At 39.7% G+C, this 25,768-nt stretch overlaps 3 protein-coding genes across 3 annotated transcripts; 2 read left to right on the top strand and 1 right to left on the bottom strand.

Annotated features, from left to right (window-relative positions):
• The first annotated feature begins 8,445 nt into the window (after positions 1 to 8,445).
• On the top strand, positions 8,446 to 22,476 carry c1qtnf6a (C1q and TNF related 6a). The gene is made up of 3 exons (XM_034200012.1): positions 8,446 to 8,700; positions 20,285 to 20,491; positions 21,240 to 22,476. The coding sequence occupies exons 2-3, from the start codon at positions 20,293 to 20,295 to the stop codon at positions 21,791 to 21,793; spliced, it is 753 nt and encodes a 250-aa protein (XP_034055903.1). The 5' UTR covers positions 8,446 to 8,700; positions 20,285 to 20,292; the 3' UTR covers positions 21,794 to 22,476.
• On the bottom strand, positions 15,140 to 16,069 carry LOC117535540. The gene is made up of 2 exons (XM_034200053.1): positions 15,644 to 16,069; positions 15,140 to 15,460 (listed from the first exon to the last, which is right to left on the bottom strand). Exons 1-2 carry the CDS (start codon positions 16,025 to 16,027, stop codon positions 15,140 to 15,142), a joined length of 705 nt encoding a protein of 234 aa, XP_034055944.1. The 5' UTR covers positions 16,028 to 16,069.
• LOC117535520 (putative nuclease HARBI1) lies at positions 16,213 to 18,835 on the top strand. The gene is made up of 2 exons (XM_034200024.1): positions 16,213 to 17,219; positions 18,646 to 18,835. The coding sequence occupies exons 1-2, from the start codon at positions 16,213 to 16,215 to the stop codon at positions 18,833 to 18,835; spliced, it is 1,197 nt and encodes a 398-aa protein (XP_034055915.1).
• Positions 22,477 to 25,768: the final 3,292 nt, after the last annotated feature.

Raw genomic sequence — 25,768 nt, 5'->3', positions numbered from 1 at the left:
TAATGCATCAATATTTATAATAAAACACATCATATATATTATTCTGAGATGGACCAATCTGCACAATGGCTACTTTTACTTTTGGTACTTTAAGTATATTTTGCCACTCATACTTTTCTACTTTTATTTGAGTAACATTTTGAATGCAGGACTTTTACTGTAACAGAGTATTCCTGCACTCTGGAACTTCTACTTTTACTCAAGTACAAGATCTGAGTACTTCTCCAACCTCTGGGTATAGTACAAGTACCTCTAAATTACTACAGTACTTGAGTACATGTACTTTTTTACATTACACCACTGTTGCTCAGTAGTCTATTTGATGGTGTATTACTGACCTGAATGGAAAAATTATGCGATAAAAGTAGTTTTTTTCTAGTTGTAATTAAGATACAGAAATAGACGATATGTATGTAACTGTGTGTGTGCAACAAATAATTGTGTATAATATTTATTAGATGGCTTTTTAAATCATTGAGGTCAGTCGTATTTGCTGCTGTCTCTACACATGCAGTACATTTCCGTTGCACTCGGGGACATGTGTGCAGAGACCAAACAAAATAAACTTCTGGTAGAAATGGGTCACCCTTTCACTTCCTGTGTCGCTGTGGGATGAGGCCTGTAGGTGTGTGTGTGTGTGTGTGTGTGTGTGTGTGTGTGTGTGTGTGTGTGTGTGTGTGTGTGTGTGTGTGTGTGTGTGTGTGTGTGTTGTGTGTGGTGTGTGTGTGTGTGTGTGTGTGTGTGTGTAGTGTGTGTGTGTGTGGGTGGGTGTGTGTGGGGACACATACACGTGAGAAACAGTGTTAGAGACAGCATGTGTGTACCGTGTGTGTGAAGTGTTTACATGTCCTGTCAGGTGGTCCTGGCGGTGTGTGTGAGAGTGAGCGTGTGTGTATTAGAGTGCGGTTTGACATTTAACTTTGACACAACCAGCGACTTCCGCTCACCTAGAGTTCGAGATATTTAGCCACGTCAGGAACAAACAAGATGTTGCTTTTCATCTGAGTTTGTACATCTCTTCTTACCTTGTCACAGCGTAACCTATTTATTATACCCAGAACATGTCGAGCCACTTCAGGGATTACACAAGTAGTGATATTTGGAATAAAAAAGGCACTTGTAAAAGTAGCGCAACTAATTTGCACTGAAAAACTGAAATGTTGACCTTAATTAAAAGTATTGTGTCAACAGAATTCACATAACTGTATTAGGTATGTTAAAAGCAATAGTATTAAGTTGAACCTAATATATTTTATTTAAACTTAATATTAATACTTTCAACTAACCTAATACAGTTGTGTAAAATAAATCTGTTGACATAACACATTTAGCTAAAGTCAACATTTCAGTTTTTTCAGTGTGTAAAAATACTCTTACTTAAGTAAAAAAGTACTGGCATCAAAATATACTTAAAGTACCAAAAGCAAGACAATTAACAAAGCAATAATTAATTAGTAATGGCCCATTTTAGAATAATATACATTAAAATACTGGGTTATGATTATTATTCATGTGTTCATAGCTGGTCAAGGTGTGACACTTATGAGTTACCTGTAATTTACTTAAGTATTTTCAATTTATTTTTACACTTAGAGGAATATATTGAAGTGTTTGCTCCACTACATGTATTCAATACATTTAGTTTCTACTTTACAGATTCAGATTATTGTTACAAAATATATGTTTTAAACCAAATATCACTTTTTTTTAGATTAAGATACACAGCAGTATTTATTCAAAGTAGCCCCTCCTTGACCAGTTGCAACATTTAAACTGATATGTACAAACATTATTCTATCAATGCATATAACAAAATATAATAATTTAAAATACATTTAAAATGTTACTATATATTTCTAAATGTCTAGACTGTTGTATTTCTACTTCTATGTAATTATTATATCTCATACTCTTATTTATATGGTTAACACAAATGACAAAACAGTAAAATAGATTAATGGCAACAACCCTATGAACCCATTATCTTTGGCCGTGGAGCTGGAAGTATTCAGCACTTTGACTAAAGTAACAGTAATATCACAATGCAAAATACTTTAGTAAAAGTCCTGCAGGAATGGCCCATTTCAGAAACATCTATTATCTTATGTTTCTCTCATTGATGCCTTCCCTTTAATGCTGCAAAAGTTTAGGGTGGAGATTGTTTGACATAGCTGTGAATGAGAGACACTCTAATGCATGTGTTGGTTATGTGTTGTCTTGTCTTGAAAGTGAAGCTGTCAGAGACATGTAGTTGAAGAAAAAGTTAAATATATGCCTCTGATTTGTAGTGGAATGGAATAAGTTATTTTTAGATGTGCAAATACTCAGACAAATATTTCAAAAATGGTGCAACGGTGCAGAACTTTCACCAATGGAGTGCAGGGTAATACAATACTGATATCTTTCCTCTCTGTTGTTGTTACTGTGAAAGACAATTCTCATATTTATCTCACAGTAGACTCAAATATCTTAGATGTACTGTGTTCATTCTGCCACTAGGGGACATTAGAAAGCTGAACAAAAGATAATAAGAACTTCTGCCTCTTCTTCCTTATGGATCTACTTGTGTCTTCAGTATAACAAAGAAAACTAGCATCTCAAGTATTCGCCCTGATTTAATGAACATTATCTTAATCTCTGTTTAATTTCATTTAGCTTGTTTGTTCTGACTGTCAATCTCAGAGGAAGCTTTAGCAAAGAATAGATGTAGAGAAAGAGAGACGGAGTGAATGAAAGAGGGATTGAATGAAAAGCAGAACCTGTAGAGTCTGATAATTAACCTCAGGGCTTGTTTTGGATGTAACCCGCAGTGAGGGGGGGGGGGGGGGGGGGGGGGGGGGGGATTTGGGGTCGGGATGACCGTGTTTCACCCTCTTTAGGAAACAGAGACACAGCTGCACATCCTCCGGTGGATTCACATGCACTTTGACTTACTGTGAGTCTTTTAGGTGAAGTGCAGTTTCATTTCATATAATGTAGTATTGATGTTCCCCATTACATTAGACATTAAAAAAGAAGTTCCCTTTGCATTGCTAGAGACAACTTAAAAAAAAAAATAGTTTAAAAAAGTAATAAAATAATAATAATGAAAATAAATACATTATTAATAATAAATAAAACATGTTTTAGTTTGTAAAAAAAAGCAATACAAAATTAAAATATAATTAAAATAACGTATTAAATATTCAAATAATAATATAATAAATAAATACAAATAATGAAAATGTTCTTTTGTTTTGATAAAAAGCAAATAAATATGTATATAATTAAATGTTAAAAATAATAATAACATAAATAGTAATGATAATAATAAAGGTAGTAACTGTCCATTTCTGTATGACCTTGCATAGAGGCTATTTGAGAGGATTAAAATAGGGACTAAGAATGTGATAACAAATATTTGGCATCTTGTGGCTTCAATACAAATAAATATTGTCGCTAAAGAATTTGTCTCTTTGTGAAAGTATTTTCTCCCTCATTAAAGATAATAATACATTTGAATTTGTAAGTCAGGGGTTTTAATATATACGATGGAATGTTTTTCCTTTTATTATATCGGTACCACTTTACAATGAGAATACCCTTATACAGGATTCATAAAGGGTTTTATAATTAGGTTATGAATTAGGTTGTAAACACTTTATTAATCATTAAGAACCATTTATAAACCAGTACATAGTTTTCATACATCAACACAGGCTCACTATTTGGCAAGATGACTAAGCCTTATATTGGTTACCTAGATTACTTCGTCTTCTTCCTCAGCCAGCATCCGCAGTCTCACAAAAAACGTGTAATAACTACGTTGGTCCACAGCGTAGGACGTAGTATTTCTACAAAAACGCCTCTGAAATCAATAGAGTCTGGATGCAGACCGCAGCAAGGAGGCGGATCCTATAGGGGCGTTTCCTAAAGGGGGCGGATCCTATAGGGGCGTTTCCTAAAGGGTTATGAACCCCGCCCCCCACGTATTTCTTAAAGGTATATGACGCTCTGTTTCTTATTTTAATGCTTTGAATGAATCATAAACGAACTTTGAAAAATTATAATTATAATTAATTTGCATAAAGAATGAAGAGTATACAACCCACAGAGAAGACAAATTCATAAATTGTAGGCATATCATTTTTTTACTGTTTGTGCAGTGGTAGTAATTATTATTCAAATCAATACGTTTTATGGAAGATATTGCTGTATATCATTTAACAACATGAGTAGAGGTTTCTGTACACCTAAAATACTGAAGTTGAAGTTACTGTCCTGATGTGTATCATTCATTTGTTCATGTTGTGTCTGGTGGTAAGATTAATTAATTAATTAACGTATTTATTATTTTTGAAACATTACAATACACATCAAATACTAAACATGAAATGTAGTAGGCCTACATACTAATACATTGTACAAAGGAAAATATACAGTACATACAAAGAGGAAAGTCTTCATTAAACATACCATTTTATTGGGTGTTCTAATTCAGCAACCACAAAATATGTGCCCAGATTTAATTATCTCTGACTTCATCAACCAAAAGATCAATTTTGATATTTAACATGACATACTCAGAAAGAAAAACACACTGTCTGCCTTATACAACTTTTGTTGGTCATCTTTGAATATCATCCAAGTTTTGTAGATGGACAATTTTGCTATTATTAGTATAAGGTTTACACTAGGCTATATATTTCACTATGTGTGTTAAGACCCAGAATGATATTTGGCTATTTCTGTGTACATTTCACTTTGAAAAGAGACAAGATAAGGGCAGCAACTTGAGTTGACTGCTAAAGTTTCAAATGTCGCATAAGAATGATCCAGATCCTGAATGTTTTCCTATCTGACCGTGGCTGTCCTCTGTCTCCTGCTATCTGTATATTTTTCGCAGTCTATCTCTGCTCACGCTGTTGCGTCGGCGTGTTCTCCTGCATCTTGGCCATGTGTTGCACTGGAACCAGACACCGCAAAGACTTCAGCCGAGCACGTACGAACTGCGCATGCGTGAGTGGCAATAACTCTCCTTACCAGCAGGCGGCGGTAGTGTGTATTCATCATTCAAAACAGGCAACAACCGGAAAACAGAGAAGAAGAACAGACTACGTGATATAAACAAACAACAAATAGTTGTGCGTTAGCTTCACCTTAGCATGTGTTCTTGCAGGTGCTTGTTGAGGTTTTATTATGACTGATTTTAGTAAGTAACGAAGTAACGCGTGTCGGGGCAATGTTAGTAACTGTAGTGTGATTACTGAATTATAAAAGTAGCGCGTTACACTACTCCGTTACCGACAAAAGTAATAAACGCGTTACTCCCAACTCTGAACATAAGTATGATTAAAACGAGCTACGCCATTACCCTCTCAACAACAAATCAAGTATTATTATTAACAGACAGAACAGACGTGACTAGGAACTCTCAAGTAAACACGTGTTTAGTTTAAATAAAGCCTCTCATTTTTGGTATAGAGCTTTGAAATAGGGCTTTGAATTTGAAACATTAAGGCTTCTACACAATTTCTGAACACACGATGGCAGCAGTTAATGCAGAAAAAAAGAAAAGGCACAGTAAAGCTGAGAGTCATTCACATCCCTAGAATGCGTGGGGGGCGGGGTTCATAACCCTTTAGGAAACGCCCCTTATAGGATCCGCCCCCTTTAGGATCCGCCTCCTTGCTGCGGTCTGCATCCAGACCCATCTCTCTGAAATTGTAAGATCCCTACGTTTTTTTCACCATTCATTCCAATGGCTGGCGTCTATGTCACGTGATCTTCAAATTTCTCCCTGCAGAACAAAAAACATGGCCGAACTTCGTTTTATTCTCGGTGGAAAATGCCTATTTTAAAGTTAGTTTGGCCATTAAAATGCGTTTTGATGTCATTTGATGCGAGAAATACGAGTTGTTATTTCAGATTATGTGTGCACTGGATGTACATGATCTTTAGTTTGCTAGTTATTACGAAGATTACTTCAGGAAATTGTGTCCATACAACGTTTTCATTGTTACCAAGGTGGTTGCTAGGGACGCTGCTATCGATATTATTTCTGTTATGTTGTGTAACTGTTTAATGGTGTTATCTTTATTGCTACCCCCTTCTCCGTCAATGTATAGTGTTGGTCCACAGTATGTCCACAAACATAGACGCCAGCCATTGGAATGAATGGTGAAAAAAAACGTAGGGATCTTACAATTTCAGAGGCGTTTTTGTAGAAATACTACGTCCTACGTTGTGGACCAACGTAGTTATTACACGTTTTTTTGTGAGACTGGGTTGGCATCCTTGGTATCTATTTTTCACTGAGTTGATTCCCCCCCATCCATCTTGATGTTTCTTGGCATCTCTTTATGACCATTTATTTACGAGTTACTAACATTTATAACTGCCAAAAGGGAGCCTTATTGTAAAGTGTAAAACACATTCCCATTTATTAATGAGTTACTAGCATTTCTAATAAGACTTAGCAGTATGTAAATGTGGACTCACTATTTGTCAAGCAACCGGTCACAGTTGCCCTGTTTATCTCACGTCTTGTAAAAGCGTATTAATGATTTATAAAGTGTTCACAACCTAATTAATACATTAATTACAAACTATTCCTAAACCCTTTATAAGGGTAGCCTTATTGTAAAGTGGTACTGTTCTATCCTAGAGTTTGATAGTATTGTGACTGAAAGGATTATCTTTAATTGCAGGGATGGTTTTTATTCATCTATGTCTGTTTCTAGTTTCAAATCAGCTGTTCCTAATAAAAGAGGGTGATGCAGGCCTAATTTTAAAATCTCACAAAATCCTTTTTTCAGCTTTTAAACCCTTGTAGTTGTGTCAGATGCTTAAATGCTGACCAACTGTCCGTCCTCTAGCGGTTTTTCCTCCGCCGAGCCACAGGAATGTTTTGAAGGCTCACATTTCAACTCATTTCTGGTTTTCAACTTTGAACGCATTGGCCCATAATCATGGCAGCCACTAACAATATGTTTGTGTTCTGGAAAAGTGGATGTAAGGTTGTTGTGTCCAAATAAAAGTATTCTTCAGGCCTTCAAAATCTCCATCTTTTATGACACAAGCGAGCGCCATCATCAGTCGCCAATCCCAGGAGAGCAAATGGTTCACCTGTAAGGTCAAAACTAGTCCTTTTATAACTCTGAGGTCATGGGTGTGGGATACTGCTTGAGCTTATAAAACAGATACCAAACAGAGAGACAAATGAGACCTCTGATTTGAACAGTAGAGGAGGACTACTGGGGTCAGACAGGAGGAAGAGTTATGAGCTCCAATAGTAGCGTCTGATTTGTAATAATGACAACAGCTAGTAAATATTTACAGAGATATCGCAGGTCAGGTGGTCACAGGCGAGACTCGTATACGTTTACATTGGCCGGAAAACCAGAGGAATGTTCTCCTGATGTAACCGCAGAACATGAAACTTCAACCCTCGGGACTCACAGCTGTAATGGTCAACAGCTGTGCTCGAGGTACACGTGTCCACAAGTCCTGCCTCGTATCCTCTCGTTCTCTGACAGAGTGCAAACAACTCCAACATGGGGTCGTAAAGAAGATGGAGTTCAACCAGCTATGACTCCACTGCAACATGTCTTCAATAGGGAGAGAGTGGATGTTTATTTATATATCTTTACTGAGTCATCTTGTGTCTCTTATAGTTTTTTCAACACTTGTATAATTGTAGTTCTCTTTTTGGCGTCTCTTGGAAGTTTTTGCATTTCTTAGTAGTTGTTTTAACTCTCTTTGTGTTCGCTTGATCTTTAGTCATTGTGTATCTGTGTGGGCATTATGCGTCTCCAATTAGTCATTTCATTCTCCGTGCAGTCTTTCGTTTCTCTTTACAGTCTATTAGTTGTCGTTTTTAGTCTGTGGTTGTACTGAAACACACTCGTTGGCGTCAGCTGTTCATTTTTTTGGAGTAAGAACATTTAGTTTTAGGCCTGTTTTTCACTAGCATACCAATTTAAATCACAGTTGACGTGAACCACCAAAGTACCTTGTTTTTTCCTTTGGAAGTTCAATCTCAGCTCCTAATATATATAATGAGACTATTAAAATGTGTAGCCAAAAATACAGACACTCAAGGACGAACACTCTCCATTAAAACCATATGTTTTAAGCTCATTGTAAATACAGCATGAAATCATCTATTATTTTAGGTTTTCACTCTAGAGCTCTAGCTTTAGTGTACATACAATAACTACATTTTTAGTTTGTACGTTTTTCATTTAAATTGGACATTTCCGTCTTATCAGGGCACATTTTTGAAGGTGAGGCACAAGGTTACACCAGGTCTGGAAATATGATTGCCCTCTGTGTTTCTGCAGCTGCAGCAGATAGCAGGGAAAGAGGAATGGAGGAATTCAGCAGAGAGGAAGTGCGGACCTGGGGCGGACCTGTAGTTTAGAGACTTTGTAATTAGACCCTGCAGGGTGGTCCTCAGAGTTATGATCGCACAAACTGTACTGTACACGACTTACCTGCAGCGAAACAACACAGATTGAACTACTGCCTTATAGTAGTTTTAACAGAAGCATCAACTTGGTATAAATCTGCTAACAGTCATCCCAGATCAATGGAGAGACACTATGTTGCCTGCATGAAACTAGGAGGGATCTGTGGGAGACACACAGCGGAGAGCTGCTGACTCAGGACTCTCTCTCTCCTCCGGAGGACTGAAGCAGCTGCAGGACCGTGAACGAGGTGAGATTCATCCAGATTAATGTGTCAGTTATCAGTCTGCATGATCGCTGAATGGGAGAGTTGTTAGTAAATGAAACGATGAACTTCTGATCGCAACTTTTTTAACGCTTGAACCTCACCGGGCTGCACGAAACCACCAATAGAAACAAATCCGCGTGTATAGGTAATCTGCTAAATGTAGACCATATTTAATTAGTTGTTTCACTGTCTATAGCCCCTTTGGGTGTTTACTTAACTTGGACTTTTCAAACGTTAAGGTAAAGATGAAGATTTATCCTAATTGGATTTACAATGCATATCTACATTTGCGATAAGAAAACAAAAGCGCCAAAACCCATAAAGAAGCCCCTCCTCCTCGTCGGGACAGTGTCTTCCATTTACCCGTTTCCAGTTCAGATGGGGTTTTCCAATATCCCTGGTCAGTGTAGGAGCCATATGAAACACACTGGACATCCCAACAGCAGTTCAACACAGCAGCAGATTTACACTGAGTGACTCCAGATTACACAACATCAGGACCAACAATAAAATGTTAATTTAATATGCATATGAAGCTGTATGAAGCTGCGAGAGTGTGATAAACACACACAGTATCAGAGTTTATGAAAGTGCAATAGGAGGCTATCAAAACTGTGCTTCCTAACAACCCTGAACATAATGACAGTACATTTGGACAGATTTTGAGACAATGGGCCCATTGGATATATCAATGGGCCCCTGTGAGCAGGGCCGGCCCTTGGCATAGGCAGTATAGGCGAATGCTAAGGGCGCATCAAGCTATGGGGGGCGCCACAAATTGAAAAAAAAAAGAAAAAAAAAGTTAGAAATTAAAAAAATATTATATTTTTTATTTCATAATAACACAATTTCCCGATTTTGGATCAACAAAGTACATCTTATTATCTTATACTAACAGAACTACGCCTATATTGCGTACAGCGCCCATAAACTATGGCACCCCGACCCCCAAAATCAAGTTGAACTGCCCCAGCCCCAGTAAAAAGTTCATGTGAAATAGTTCATTTTTGGAAATAATGGTTTTAGTGTGCAATTATAGGTTTTAATGTTGTATTTGTGTTCATTTAAAATAAATAAAACTCCCAAAAAACGTATACAGCTTTTATTAACATTGGAATTTACTGTGTAAGCGGCCGCGGGGGGGAGAGCTTTAGAGAGCTCTCTCCTGAAAGACTGAGAGGCTCTGATAATAGTATGAAATACTATATGACAGTACAAAAAGTTGTTATTAATAAACAAGAATACAGTTTAAAAGGGGAGTGATTTGTAAAATATCCATAAATAAAAAGAACATCTGCTTCCAGTTCTGTTTCATATGGGTGTTGAGAGATGTATCCATAGATCTCTTAGACCCCGGCCACACGAGGACGAAAACGGCTAAACGCATAGGATTAACGCAAACGCAATCGCAAACAAGCTTCCGTCCACACGCAATAGTTATCTGGATAGTGTCTGCCCACACGAGACCGCTCCGTTTAGCTCCAACCGCTGGAGAAGCTGCAGTACATATGCAGGAGCCTGTACGTGGCGCTGTAACTTCCTCCACAAAAGCGGCGAAGAAGCATGGTTGTCATGGTTGCCCTTCTGTTTATTCTCCGCGGTGGGGACCGAGGGAACCGGGCAGAGTTTTTCGCCAGTCAACGTGTATTAAAGTTTAAATCTTCCGACAAAATTATAAAAGTGCCGGTCAAAGGTCTTCTTTGTTATTTATTGAGCTTTAAAACAAATGAATAACTAATCTATATATTATAATAATAAAATACACGGAGCCTCTCTTTTTCCTCCCTCTCTTCGGACAGCGCCAGTGTCTGTTTCATGCAGCAGCTGATCCAGTAATGAGTGACCCGGCCGACAGTAAAAATAAACATATTTATATCTAGTTTAGGTAGTTTGAGAGGTAATTAAAATAGCTAAGGGTGATGATCGGACTTGAAGTGTGTGTTTTACTCCGTTCACCGCCGCATCACAGCGGGAGGAGCTGCAGGTGAGCAGAGCTGCGTGTCTCCGTCCTGTCAGATTAGACTTCACTCGCTTTTATGTCCATATCGAGAGAAAGATAAATAATCTGAATTCAGTGTGCAGTTTACTTTGACGCGGGGGTGAGCAGCAGAGGTGGGGAGAGGCGGGGCTATTGCCTCATCATTATCAGAAAATTATCGTATAGGGCGTACACACGGAGCCGTTGGACCCCCCAGAGCGTTGCGTATGCCGTTCTATCCACCTTGGGACCCGTTATCGTTTACGCAGTCGTTTAGTGCCGTATTCGGTCATCCTCGTGTGGCCTAACGGTCTATATGACACTAAACAGTAACGCAAACGACCGTTTTCGTCCTCGTGTGGCCGGGGCATTAATGTTGCTCTCAAAGTGCACCAGATTGATGCTTTCAACTTCAATATTAAACAAAAAAAATCTTCCCTGGGGAGCATGCCCCCAGACCCCCCTAGAGGAGGTTAGGTCCACCCCCCACTTAAATCATGTGCAAATGGATAGGATATAAATACATTTGCACACATCTTGTGTCCATATCTTTCTGTTTTGGTGGTCATGCCACAACCGTGCACGTGCATGCATACGTGAGTCATGGTGAGTGTCTGCATTTTGGGGGGGAAGGGGCGCCAGCTAAAATCTTGCCTGGCTAGGGCAGCAAATTGCCTGTGAGAGACTGCAAAATACACAAACAAACAACGAAGCTATGTTATGTTGCTTTACATCCGTGTGTGTCTTTTTGCACTTGTACAATACAATAGTCATCTTGTGTCTCTTTGTAAAGATATTGCATATTCTTATGGTCATGTATGTTGCATCTCTTTGTGGTAGTGTCTCTTTTTAGCCTTTATTAGAAGTTATTTTGTGTTTCTTTGTAGTCATTTTAACTAACCATTCTGCCTAAGCCATTTTGCAGGGTCTAGTTTGTTTTGTGTCACTTAGATGTAGCTGTTTTGTGGCTCTTTTTTGTGTCTCCGTGGAACTTGTTTTGCATTGGCCTGATCTCTTGTCGAGATCAAAATCTTTCTGGGCATTTCGCACCTCCAAGTAGTCATTGTATTGTCCTTGTAGTCTTTTGTATATCCATATAATCGTTTTTTGTAGTTGTTTCTGTGTCTGTCAGTGGTCTTTACTGGTCTTTTTGTAGACATTTGATTTCCTCCATCCTCCAAATTATCAACATTTTTCAAACAGTTTCAAAAAACCTTCAGAAGAATAAAGTATTTGGACTGTATCTGAGTGTACATATGTAACTAATAAACTGTGTAAAGACCACAAAATGGTCCAGTTTCAGAATACCACTGGGAATATAATTGGTCCAAGTTGTGTTGTCTGTTGATCAAAGCGATGCTGCAACAGTCACAGCGTTTCCTAACGTTTAGAGTATCTGTTTTGTGGTATTTTCCTGAGTTGTGCACCCCTGTATGGAGGATGCAACAATCAGGCAGTATGGATACAGCTGTCCTGTATAAACACAGCAGGACACACTGTTCCAGTTACAGGCTGATCACTGGCAAACAGCCATTGCTTTTCCATTCAAAACTACTCAGCTTGGCTCTCTGTATAAAAAAAACCCACTCCACTGACTTTCTCTGGATAAAATAAGCCTTCGACCTTTTCTGAGCTAATTGGGGATACATTATGGGCTGCCTGCGGGGTAATCTTTCAGGTGATTTATGGTCCGTGGATGATCGCTCCATTATTTTGACATTTTCTTTACTTTGGGGATTTGTATGAGAAGTGCATTAGTGAGGGAACATTCTCTGTGGGTGAGTGAGTGCAGAAACCCTCCATGGATTTTCATTTTAGCAGCCATTGAAATGCCACTGTGAAAGCATGGCCAACTCATAATTACAAAAATGCTTCACTTTATTAGTTTTTCCACAATGTTTCTTTTCTTTGGGGTGATACATGCTTTCTTTGGCTCAGGGTTGAAGATTCCTCTTTCTCTTTCCGCTGCTCTGGGAGTGACATCCAGGACACATAATGGTCTTATTTCCTGAGAAGCTGCTGAACAACGTCTTGTACATATGTTTCTTAAATTCAATTGAATCGTCTTTGCTTCTGGTGGTTTTCCCCATTTTCTTGTGTGAACTCATGATGTATGTTTTCCTCTTATTTCAGAAACATTTAACATAATTAAAAGGCAAAAGTCGGAATGAATCCCAATTGGTGAATTAAATATTGAAGTTGTGTTTAATCCACAATTAAACAAAATGAGATGAGTGGTTCATAAAAAGATAGAAGCAAATCCCCAACAGGCCTTTATCTCATCCTGCTCTAATTCCTTCCTCTCTAATTGAACACCGTTTTGTTGCTTTTGGGAATCCCCATGGTTTTGCCTCATTTTACAAATATGCAGACCTTTAAACTTTTTAACACTTTCTTCACCAAGACCCCTAAAAGCCTTTAAGAATTCTGCAATTTTCTGTTTTAGCTCAAACACTTTATCTGCCTTATAATTGTGTCATTTTTTGAAATTCTAGCAGTTTTGATCATCAGATGGCGCTTTTCATTGGTGGGTCAGTCTACCACTTAGGTGCATACTGAAATAGCTCATCAACTATTTGACCAATCAATCGATCAACATACTTTATTAACCACAGGGGGAATCTAGGTTTTTGACAGTTGCACAATATTGGAATACAACAACAGAAAAACGTTGATGGAAACCTTGAAACGTTGTTAGGAAAGTTGATGGAAACCTTGATGGAAGCGTTGTTGATGGAAGCGTTGTTGATGTAACGATTTTGATGGAAAAGTATTTGATGCAAGCTTTGCCCGAACAGTCCTGAAGCCATCGATGGAAAGGTTGTTGTCAGATATATCGTGGTGCAGCCATGTTTCCATAAAGCACATCAAACTACATTCCAGATATCTCGTCTGACTCCTGGCAAACAGCGTTGGATTGGTTGCTGGGAAGTTTTTTTCAGGCATTCATGGTTTCCAGAAGATGGTGCCTACCTTATGACCTTCCCTTAGCCACTGGGAGAAAGGGGGAGAGGGTTCTAGCTGATATAAATAAATTTCAGCGCACTGCCTATTGTTTAATAATAATAATAATAGATTTAATTTGTTAGCGCTTTTACAGGTGCTCAAAGACGCTTTACAGATATAGTGAAGAGAAAATAAAATAAAATAAAGGAACAACAAATAAAAATATAGTTCAAGTTAAAGTCAAATAATACAAAAACAATCACACATTAAAAGCCAGATTGAAGAGGTGAGTATTTTGAAGGTGGTGAGGTCAGTGCAGTCTCTGATGGGTTGTGGGAGTGAGTTCCAGAGGGAGGGGGCAGCGACGGAGAAGGCTCTGTCCCCCCAGGTCCGGTGATTGATGTGGGTGGGGATGGATAGGAGGTGGGCTTCTGATGAGCGGAGGCAGCGGGAAGGGGTGTGGTGGTGCAGCAGGTCTGTGAGGTAGGGGGGGGCCTGATTGTTGAGGGCTTTGTAAGTAATCAGGAGGACTTTGAAGTCGATTCTTTGACGGACGGGGAGCCAGTGGAGGTTCTGGAGGACGGGAGTGATGTGGTCTCGGGAGCGGGTGTGGAGGCGGGCAGCAGAGTTCTGGATATGTTGGAGTTTATTGAGGAGGTTGGATGGTATGCCATAGACGTAGAGGATGCTATTGCAGTAGGCAGAGGTTGCGGATGTGAGGGGGGAGATAGAGTGTGGCTGTCAATGGTGAAGTTGAAATTCTGGATGTCTTTGATACGGGATGGGGGGCCGATGATGATGATGTCTGATTTGGCACTGTTCAGTTGGAGATAGTTTGTTTGCATCCATGCTTTTATTTCTGAGAGACAGTTGGTGAGAGTGGAGTGTGTTGTGGGGGTGATGGTTTTTGTTGAGATATAAAGTTGGATGTCATCGGCGTAGCAGTGAAATTGAAGGTTGTGGCGACAAATTATTTTGCCAAGGGGGAGCATGTAGAGGATGAAGAGGAGGGGGCCAAGCACCGAACCCTGGGGGACGCCTTAGGACAGAAGAGCAGTGGAGGAAGTGCAGTTGTTGATGTTGATAAACTGATGTCTGTCGGTGAGGTAGGATTTCAGCCAGGAGAGTGCAGTGTCAGTGATGTTGAGTGAGGATTCTGGATCAGGGTGATCCTATTTCAGATCCGATCAGATTTTGAAATCCCATTTTTTGTGATCCAGGATCAGACAAGGCGGACAGATTTTGTCCCTGGAGTTCAAAGCAATTCAGGATAGGATCAGCCTGATCCAGATAACGACTTTTCAAGATGACTAGATCCTGAATATCAGTGCTTTAATCCTACCTAGTGAACATGAAAAATAATACAAGGAAGACAAGAGACCACATTGCAGACATCTATAATGTTTAATTATATTTGTAAATACATAAAGGACATCAAATCATAATGAAATTGTAATAAAAAAAAATACTCCCACTAGGGTAACAACAATAAAGCATTCATTCAAAGGCAGCTGGATCATCCAGGCGTGCTTTGAGGAGCTGAATTCTCAGTGAGGTTTCAGTTTGCTGAAGCCGGTACAGCTGTATTTGTTCTTCGGCCTGACGGATATGCATCTCTGCCCTCTCCGTTTCACGGCTCAGCAGAGTCTCGTAGGCATCATCCCTCTGCTCTGGTTTTCTGGTGCGCTTGCATTTTCTCTTTAGAGGTGGCTCTTGCAGTGTGTTATCAGGCCTGGCTGAAGGTCCAGCTTCTGGATCCACATGGGTCAGGAGGACCTCATCTTCAATGGTGTGTGTCACATCAGGTGCATTGACGACCTGAAATGAAAGTTTATCAATATACTTTATACCCCTTAATAAGAGGATCACAAGCATGCAACCTGGACAATTGTAGTACTAGGATGCTATGTAAGACATATAGCCATTGTAGTACTATGAAAATAACAATTATACAAGATAATAATTGTAGTTCTATAGGAACAAGGATAAAATCACACATACCTGCGACTCACCATCCAGTACAACGTTTGGTATTCCATGTAAAGATTGTGACTGCTGACCACCAATGATATCAAGTACCACATCTGTGTATTGTCCCCTTTTATGTGGTTTGTTACCCGTCTGTGGGTTTTTAGCCTGGCTGTGATCTTTGGTAGCTTGCTGCTTCAAATTCTTCCACCTCAACCTCACTTGGTCCACCGTCCTCTTGTGTCCAGATCCTGTGGCATTCACATTGTCTGTAACTTCCATCCATATTCCGCTCTTTACTTTAGTCGCTCCACCCTCTCTGTTAAAGCTACCAACTATGGAGTCATAATTGTTCCTTACACCCTGCAGCAGTGCATGGGTCTCAGCAGATGTAAAATTAGGCCCCTTTTTGTCCATCTTTCCAACTCAATGGTTTGGTCAGGTCAGCAATTAGTTTGATAGGTCTGGCCTTGCTATTAATTACATAATTAACCACAGGCCCTAACCAATCTGGACATTCATTCCAGGTGTGTATTTGCAATTAGTTGTTATTCAGAGACTGATGTAGGCCTACTGACTGAAACAACAGTCAGAACACAGTCATGGCAGGGATTGTTCACATCTTCCATGCTGGAAGGAGAGGTTACCGCCAAAGGGTCCACACCGAGTGCCCCAAACCTCTCCAACAGTACACAACAGAAGAACTGTACAATCGTTTTCGATTTGGACTTGATGACATCAACTACATTGCTGATCTGGTCAGGCCACAACTGCAGTGCAGAACCTTGCGGAGTCATGCTCTGACTGTAGAGGAACAGGTCCTCATTGCCCTGCGCTTTTACGCATGTGGAACATTCTATGAGGTCATAGCTGACAGCATGGGAGTCCACAGGACAACAGTGGGTGAAGTGGTGACAGCTGTGTCTGATGCACTGGCTCGCCTGCTGGATCACTTTGTGACTTTTCCCACTGATGGCCAGATTGCCAAAGTGAAGCAGAACTTTTTTCTTCTGGGAGACATGCCCAACACCATTGGGGTGATCGACTGCACCCATGTACATATTCAAGCACCTCGCCAGAGGGAGTGGGAATATGTCAACAGGAAAGGGAGGCACAGCATCAATGTGCAACTTGTGGGAGATGCTGACCTTGCCATCACCAACTGTGTTGTGAGATGGCCTGGCTCAGTCCACGATGCACGTATCTTCAGAGAGAGCCGGTTGTTCACTGAATTCCAAACCAACAGGCCGGATGGAGTTATATTAGCCGATAGTGCCTACCCACTCCTACCATGGGTGATGACACCTTTTCCCACGGCCAACACTCCTTCACAGATGCGCTACAACAATGCCCATGGAAGAACAATGTGTGCCATTGAGCGCTTGAATGGAGTACTGAAGAGGCGTTTTGCATGCCTCAACTATCTGAGAGTGGAACCCCAAGGAGCATGCCAAATAATACTGGCTTGTATTGTGCTACACAATATCGCTGTCCATCGCAGAGTCCCCCTCTCTGACATCGATGATCCCCCAGAGCCCCTCGCACCTGCTGATGATCTAGGCCCACCTATGGATTTCCCTCTAAATGAGAGACTGAGTGGTGGTGCAAGGTGAGATGCTATTGTCTGCAATTACTTTTGAAAGGTGATGACAGATGATGGACTTTTTTTTGTTGAAGATATTTTTAATTTAATCTAAATTACATTTGTGATTGACAATCTTTGTTGTGATACTTTCATGAGCATAAACATTTATGTCATCAACATTTGGTTGAAAACAAAATAGTCCACCACAAACGTGAGCAAAAAATGGAAAAATAAAATGTATTTTCCATGAAGGCTAAAAATTGTGTATTATTTCAGTTAACAAACTTTGCCATCTTATTTACATTGAAACATATTTTAAAATAAATTGTACAGTACATTTTGCTCTGGTAATCCACTGGAAATCCACTCCTCTGGTGGGATCAGGATAATCCAGTCTTTTGGGATCAAATTGATCCCAATCCTGTGTTGTCGGTTTGAACTACCCGTTTTGAAGATTTGATCCAGATTAAAGCTTGGATTGGATTTCCTGATCTGATCGGATATCAAAGTGATCCTAATCCTGTTTTTTGGTTTTGAACTCCCCAAAAGATAAATCTGATCCGACCAGATTGAGATTAAAAGTTTTGAACTCCTGGGCCCAGGGCCCAAGAGTTCAAAACTTTTAATCTCAATCAGATCCGATCAGATTTTGAAATCCCATTTTTTGTGATCCAGGATCAGACAAGTCCGCCAAATTTTGTCCCTGGAGTTCAAAGCAATTAAGGATAGGATCAGCCTGATCCAGATTACGACTTTTCAAGATGTCTAGATCCTGAATATCAGTGCTTTAATCCTACCGAGCGCCATCTAGTAGATATGAAAAATACTACAAGGAAGACAAGAGACCACATTGCAGAGACATCTATAATGTCTAATTATAATTTTTTATTTGAAAGGTGATGACAGATGATGGACTTTTTTTTTGTTGAAGATATTTTTACTTTAATCTAAATTACATTTGTGATTGACAATCTTTGCTGTGATACTTTTATGAGCATAAACATTTATGTCATCGACATTTGGTTGAAAACAAAATAGGCCACCACAAATGTGAGCAACAAATGGAAAAAATAAAATGTATGTCCCATGAAGGCTAATAATTGTGTATTATTTCAGTTAACAAACTTTGCCATCTAATTTACATTGAAACATATTTTAAAATAAATTGTACAGTACATTTTGCTCTGGTAATCCACTGGAAATCCACCCCTCTGGTGGGATCAGGATAATCCAGTTTTTTGGGATCAAACTGATCCCAATCCTGTGTTGTCGGTTTGAACTACCCGTTTTGAAGATTTGATCCAGATTAAAGCTTGGATTGGATTTCCTGATCTGATCGGATATCAAAGTGATCCTAATCCTGTTTTTTGGTTTTGAACTCCCCAAAAGATAAATCTGATCCGACCAGATAGGGATTAAAAGTTTTGAACTCCTGGGCCCTGGTGATCAGAGATGTGGAGATTGAGGCTGGACAGATGATGGATGGTGAGACCAGTGGAGCAGACCAAGTCCAGGATGTGACCACGGCTGTGTGTTGGGAAGTTGATGTGTTGAGAGAAGTTGCAGCAGTGAAAGGTTTCCTTAAATTCAGAGGCATATTTGCAGGTCGGGTCATCAACATGAATGTTAAAATCACCTAAGAGGAGAACAGATGTTTACAGTCAGATCAGCGACCTCAGATGCTAGAATGGAGTGCAAGGAGCTATTTTACAAGATAGTCAAAAGCTTCAACAAACAATAGCTAACAAGTTCCAACAAAGCACTTCGGTCAATGCTTTCAACCACTTTTGCACTCCACACCAAATGTTTATCCGTATTCAGCCAGAGCTGTCTTAGAATTGATTGGTCGATACATCTTGCCAAACAAAATGAATCCAGAACGCTTCCGATGCCAAAAATCCTGCTGCCTACAGACTACTTGCTGTTTATAGAGAGGATATTCAAATGTTAATCCGTCCAATACTTTGTTGATGTCCAAATACCTCAGCTCTAGTTTGTGCCTGGTTTAGACTAAGACCGTAGACATGGTTAACAATATACCTGCTAAACATCACAATGCTATTGTTCGTTGACATTGTCAAGTTAGCGCTGACTCAGATCGCAATAGGTCAAGTAAATCCCCAACATTCGCCGGGAGAAGATTCAAGATTTAAAGGTTTTATTGTCATATGCACAAAGCTACAGTGTAGAAATGGCAATGAAATTGTTCTGACCTGAGCTCCTCCAACAATGCAACATATATAATAAAATACAATAAAAAATAGTGCAAGAAGTCTATACCTGTCAATAGAAAATTAAATATGGTTTATTGTGGTGATAACTATTTATATAAATAAGTAGATTAATTTATAGCTGATTAGTCGAAAACGCTGTGGCTCTTCCAGTCACGTTCTGAACAGTGAATATGAACTACCATCTAATCCAGGGGTGTCAAACTAAATTTCATCGCGGGCCACATTCGCATAAAGGTTGCACTCAAAGGCCCGTTGTAACTATATCAATATATAATATATAAAATAATGTATTATATTACATTATTGCCTCTGAATTGGATTATTATCGGATAGGATAATAACTCAGTAATTAACTAAGTCTGAAAGCAGAAGTCTCTTCAGTGCGCATGTCACAAAACTAGAAGCATTGTGGGACATGTAGTTTATGGGCAACGTGCTTCTGTAAATCGGCCTGTAACCGTATAATAAACGTATTATATTCTTTGCAAGCTCTTGCGGGCCCAAATAAAATGAAGTCGCGGGCCGGATTTGGCCCCCGAGCCTTGAGTTTGAGACCCCTGATCTAATCGGAGATACAGGGTCCCTCGATTCAATAAGTGAGACTGAAGCATTCTTTGTGCTCCAGTCAACCCTCACAGTAAATACGCTAAAGACTCTTTGAGCTTGTTTTCTCTCACTGATCGTGCTGTTATGTTAAATGTTTGTTGTTTGTTTTTCATGTATTGTGTCTTGATATTTGTCTATGTTGATGTTACACATGGAGCTGCTGTGATGCAAGCCCAATTTCAGACTTGATCTGACCATTAAAGTTTAATCGTACAGTTGTCATCTGATACCCTTCTCTGTTCTTACTAGGCGCAGATATGCTGGGTGTCCTCGTCCTTCTGTCCCTCGCCTCCCTCGGGGCCCTGGTGCCCCCCCCAGGTTCTTCTCCTGTCCCCTGCAGACGCTGCTGTGATCACCTGGAGCCACCAGAGGGCAGCGGAGACCTTCCTCCCCCAGACACACAGCTCAGCCACAAGCCTGAGATCCGCACCTACATCAACATGACCATCCTCAAAGGTACTCCATGTCAGACCACCTTTTGTCTTGGTTGATGCTTTAAAAGTCTGCATTTGCTGATAAGCAGAAAACTCTAGAAGATTTTAGAGAATGCTGCCGGTTTTCCAAGTTATGCAATGACTTTCGAAACCCAAAAGTTATCTTTATGACATGAAAAATTCCTTGAGGTTGCTGCAACCTCATTGCTGGATGCCAATCATTTCTACACCCTACATTCCACTTGAAGAAAATATGTGGGAGTTAGCTTGATAAAGAAGCTTGATAAATTCAAGGAATTTTTCCCAGCTCACCCTTCTCTTTCCAAGTGTGTTTGACAATTCAATCAAAATTACTTTAACGCTTAATTGCTGATCAAAAACGTTTTTGTCTGTCGATCGACTCATTCTAGATGATCTCAACAGTTCATACAGTGTGAAGAACTCTTCAACTCAGCTTCAGTACCCAACAAGTTACTTACGTTTGAACTATTCACATCTTACACTGCACTGTAACTTGTATTCATGTACCTGTGTTATTCATGTTTTATTTTCTTTGCTTTTTAATGTTTATAATGTGTTTTATGCTCTTAATGTCTTTCATTTTTGTAAAGCACTTTGAATTGCCTTGTGTTGAAAAGTGAAAAAGCTAAAAAAGCTATAGAAATAAACTTGCATTAAAACACATCAATCGTTTTCTTAAATTAAACGTAACTTTGTGTTAACATATTCTTTATTTCTGACGGTAGTTTGACTATAATCTCTCTGTTTAGGTGACAAAGGAGAACGTGGCGACCGAGGAACTTCAGGTAAAAGTGGACCAGAAGGCCCTCCAGGTTCCAGAGGTACAATGGGCTTGAAAGGCACTAAGGGCCCGGCGGGGGTCCCAGGAGACGCCTGCAAAGTCCAGCACTCTGCCTTCTCCGTGGGCCGCCGCAAATCCCTGCACAGCCTGGAATCCTACCAGGCGCTCGTCTTCGACACGGTCTTCGTCAACCAGGACGACCACTTCAACATGTTTGACGGGAAATTCCTTTGCCGCGTCCCGGGGATCTACTTCTTCAACCTAAACATCCACACGTGGAACTTCAAAGAGACGTACCTGCACATCATGCACAACGACGCGGAGAAGGTGATCGTTTACACCCAGCCTAGCGACCGCTCCATCATGCAGAGTCAGAGCCTGATGTTGGAGCTGAAGCTGAAGGACGAGGTGTGGGTGCGCCTCAACAAGAGGGAGAGGGAGAACGCCATTTACAGCGATGATGTAGACGTCTATATCACTTTTAATGGATACCTCATCAAAGGAACCACAGAGGGGAACTAAAAAAGAGAGGTAATGCAGAAAGGCCGAGCATGAGACTGTTGAGCTCAGGTGGATGGAAAGCAAACTAATTGAAGTTTCACATAGACTCACTGAAAAATTGTTTCTTCTAAGGTTTATATTGAAATTAAAATAGAGGTTCACATCACTAAAAAACTGTAAACGTTGTCTTTAATTAAATGTATTATGTCACCAGATTACACATAACTGTATTAGGTTAGTTGAAAGCAATAATATTAAGTTTAACCTATTTAAATTGTATTGCTTTCAACTAACCTAATACAATTATGTGTAATCTGACATAAGACATAATACATTTAATTGAAGTCAATGTTTCCATTTTTCAGTGCAGGCTTCATCGTGGTGCTAAAATAAAAATGTCAATAAATTAACTGAATATGCTGTTTAAAGTATAAATATGTCAGGGTTTGTGATCTCAGGGTAATTTTTGTTATCCCTCTTCGCTTTTTTTCAGTAACTCGACATGTGGTGCAAAAAAAACGGTCTGTGTTAATGAAGCTACCACATTTATAATACTCTTGTGTATTGTTATCACACTAATGTACAGGGTTTTATACATAAAACTGTATAGTGTTTAAAATGTTATTAGCCAAACATGAATGCAGTTCCCCACTATGACCACTAGAGGGAAGTTTACACCCCACTTACGGTAAACACGTTGAAAATAAAACAAGCAAAACAGACGTCAGTGTTTCTGTTTATTTGAAAGTTTACATTGCTGTTTACGACATATTTAATACCGTTAAAGCCAAAGATAGCCGTCTTAGTAAGCTAACTCAAGTTTTTGTTGGTGTGTCTGAATTTACCATAAGGGTCAAAAGTTATTTCTGATAGTTGAGTGGAACCCTAACCCTAATCAGTTCAGCCTAAATTAAAGGTATATTAAAATTATCCCGGAAACAATATGGAGTGGATAAAAAATACATTTGCCCACCAATGCAAATACCGGTGGGTCCCACCTGTGAGGCATAAAGTGTTAGGGCTTGGTCTGTCTGGACTGTCTCCAAAAGGGTCTCATAAAATGAAGACAATGATAGTAATGAGCACAGTGACCCCTTGAGGATGTCACAGAGAGTTGCTCAGTAATAAAAGGTTTCTTCCCCTTTTTTTCTGTGCTTTCTGTCGTAGTTTATATACGTTATCTTTCAACTTTCTGATGACTGTTTGATGTCTCACTTATCATCCACATTATACTGTTATAAATGAAGACGGTATGGTTGTAGTTAGTTGGCAGGTTATTTTTTCGGAATAAATAACCAGAAGATTGCTCCACATTTCCTGTTCACATTTTTCTGGCGTGAACTGGAGCAGTTTTGCTTTCCTGTTGTCCTGATAAGAGATATTCTCCTGTGGCGGTTCTAGAACATTTTACATGGGGGGGCAAAGGGGGGGCAAGAGGTCATGCCAGGGTGGCATGGGAGGGCGGACAGTACGTGGTATTTTATACTGTATATAACCTTTTTATTGTTAATTCATGCCCTAACACAAGTGTTCTTAATGCACAAGAGAAACAAGGTGTTCAGACAAACAATCGGGTGCCCTTTGAGTCCCCCAAGCTTACCTCAACCATTTTAAATGAAAGGAAACTACAACATGTATTTTAAAGCAATGAATTAATGGAACAGGTTTTTTTGCATTACAATGTAAAACTAAATATATATTTTGTTTTTAAAAAATTGGTTTTCTTAGTATTAGACAGACATATTTGCATGTCCTCACTAAGCATTATTACATATTAATTTAATATCAAACCAATCAAAATGGCCAATTATCCCAAAATGTTGCTGCTAATATAATCATATGCTTGTCAACTTTAACTGATCAAAAATAAATTCTGAAAAAATACTTGAATTATCTATGAAATTGCAATATTGTCCCTCAGTTTGTTTCAACCCCGTCACGCCATACCATTTACCCTCCTATTAAAATAATGGATCAGTCCATGTGTGATCTGCATTGAGGGAATTACATCACAAAAGTGTCAGTTTCTTCTCTTACCTATATTTCAGTTTTTGTATTTTCAGATTAAGATTGACAAGCTCAACATTTCAACTTATAATGAAGTACACAAATGACATCACCCATCTCTTCAGAGAGCTGAAGGTGACCTGTGCAGCAACACATTTCAATCAATATTTGTCAATACTAAGAGCTGCTAGATTGTGCTGCTGTGATGGAATATGTAAGGAGAATAAGAACATACCATGTGGTCCAGCTGGAGTCTCATCTGCCTCCTGATCCCTGCCTCTGTCCCTCTTTCTGACACTTCATCTTTATTCCTCACATACATTTCTTCTTCTTCACTAATGTCTTCATCTCCTCCTCCTGCTCTGACCCTCCTGGTCTCTTCATCTCCTCCTCTTCCTCCCGCTCTGACCCTCCTGGTCTCTTCAGTGAACTCTCTTTTCCTTTTCCTCTTTCTGTTCGTCCTGATCACTTCTCATATGTCTTTGTGTTGTTGTTGAATCACTCCTATACTCTGGCCTGCAAGAGTCTACTTGTGAAAAGCACTGGTACAAATACTTGTATAACTTTACGCGTTAGGGCCATGTAGCCTAGCTAATATGTAGCATATCATAAATATAACATCAGAAAGTATTGATCAAACGCACACAGGCAGCTGTGTTTGGATCCAGTTTTTACGGTAAAGGATGTATCCTGGTTTCATTGATCTGGCCTCATTATTGTGATGTGTAGTTTACGTGGATTTAATAGTAGGCTACCGCGTAGTTTAGCAAAGTGATCGATCTCCCAGCTAATGCTGTCTGCGTAGTATTTTGTAACGTAACGCCCCAAATAGCGCCCGTCTGTTAAACGCTATCGATTCAAACGGCAGCGTTTTATTAATATTTAGTTTCAAGCTCTCGTCCTTAGTAAAAACAAAACTAGTGGAAAGGGAAATGCTCCCAGGGGAAGCTGATCCATAGGTGCTGGGAGTGGGACATCTCGCTCCCTCTCTGCAGCGGTGTGAGCCGCGGTCTGTGTGAACGCCGCTCCGCAGTTTAATGCAGGGCCGTAGCTGTGTTTTTAACGGGCCTAAAATGATATTTAAAATGATTCACTTTTAACTAATGTAATACTTGTTTTGTTGCTTGAGAAGCTTGTGGAAATAGTGTAGGTTTGTTTTAGTATAGTTTTAGGGAAACAAAAGTTAGGGGGGCAGCTGGGGGGGCAAGACTCTACAGTGGGGGGGGGGGGGGCAGCTGCCCCCCTTGCCCCCCCGTAGATCCGCCCCTGCTCCTCCCCCATTTCCACAAGGCTTTCATGAAGGGATTATTCTGCTTCGTAGTGTTGAGACAATATAATTAAATATTAAAAGGAGGTTTTGTGGCAATATTTTCTCACGTGAATTGTTTAGTTTACTGAGGTAGAATGGATGGTGAAACAAAAAGACGAATACATTTTCCATCATGCCCACATCCTTTATTTCTCTTACAATGAACAGATGACACGGAGGAAACTGAATGCTTTGCTTTTCCCAGTAGACGAGAGGAGGAACACTGACTCTTGTAAAGTATTGATATGAGTTACAAAAACATCATTCACAAAAATAGATTTGAGTTTTTGGACGTGTGATTGCATTTTATGCTGAGAACTGACATCAGGTGGTAATGTAGGACGAGGTTTGGCCTTTAAGCAGTTCAAAGCAAGAAAGCTGTTGAAGCGTCTGGTCGCTGCGGGCAAAAAACACACCACCTTTTCAAACTGTAATATTAATAAAGACTGAATTTCCCTTTTACAGAAGCAGCTTCCACAGGTTTTATTCAGCCAATAAATACATCCTTTCTATCCCTTACACAGTTCTTCAATTTCACGGTGTTTGCACTAAATACAGCCAAGAGCAACAGTAACAAAAAAAAAACACAAGAAAGGAACAAAATACAAAAGAATCTGACAATCCAAACACTGGTGAGTTGGGAGTGTGTGTTGAAATAGATCATCTGTGTGTTCACTTAG

The sequence above is a fragment of the Gymnodraco acuticeps genome, unplaced genomic scaffold (genome assembly GCF_902827175.1).
Source record: "Gymnodraco acuticeps unplaced genomic scaffold, fGymAcu1.1, whole genome shotgun sequence".
Classification (NCBI taxonomy): domain Eukaryota; kingdom Metazoa; phylum Chordata; class Actinopteri; order Perciformes; family Bathydraconidae; genus Gymnodraco; species Gymnodraco acuticeps.
Note: the sequence above shows the minus strand (reverse complement) of the source record. Positions and strands in the feature narration are given on the sequence as shown.

Bases quoted from the DNA above. Each gene is read 5' to 3' on its own strand.
- LOC117535540 (XM_034200053.1), bottom strand. From the start codon at position 16,027: ATGGACAAAAAGGGGCCTAATTTTACATCTGCTGAGACCCATGCACTG. The intron at 15,461-15,643 runs GTATGTGTGATT...CTTTCATTTCAG, and splicing joins TACTGGATGGTGAGTCGCAG to GTCGTCAATGCACCTGATGT.
- LOC117535520 (XM_034200024.1), top strand. From the start codon at position 16,213: ATGGCAGGGATTGTTCACATCTTCCATGCTGGAAGGAGAGGTTACCGC. The intron at 17,220-18,645 runs GTGAGATGCTAT...CCTGGTGATCAG, and splicing joins AGACTGAGTGGTGGTGCAAG to AGATGTGGAGATTGAGGCTG.
- c1qtnf6a (XM_034200012.1), top strand. From the start codon at position 20,293: ATGCTGGGTGTCCTCGTCCTTCTGTCCCTCGCCTCCCTCGGGGCCCTG. The intron at 20,492-21,239 runs GTACTCCATGTC...CTCTCTGTTTAG, and splicing joins CAACATGACCATCCTCAAAG to GTGACAAAGGAGAACGTGGC.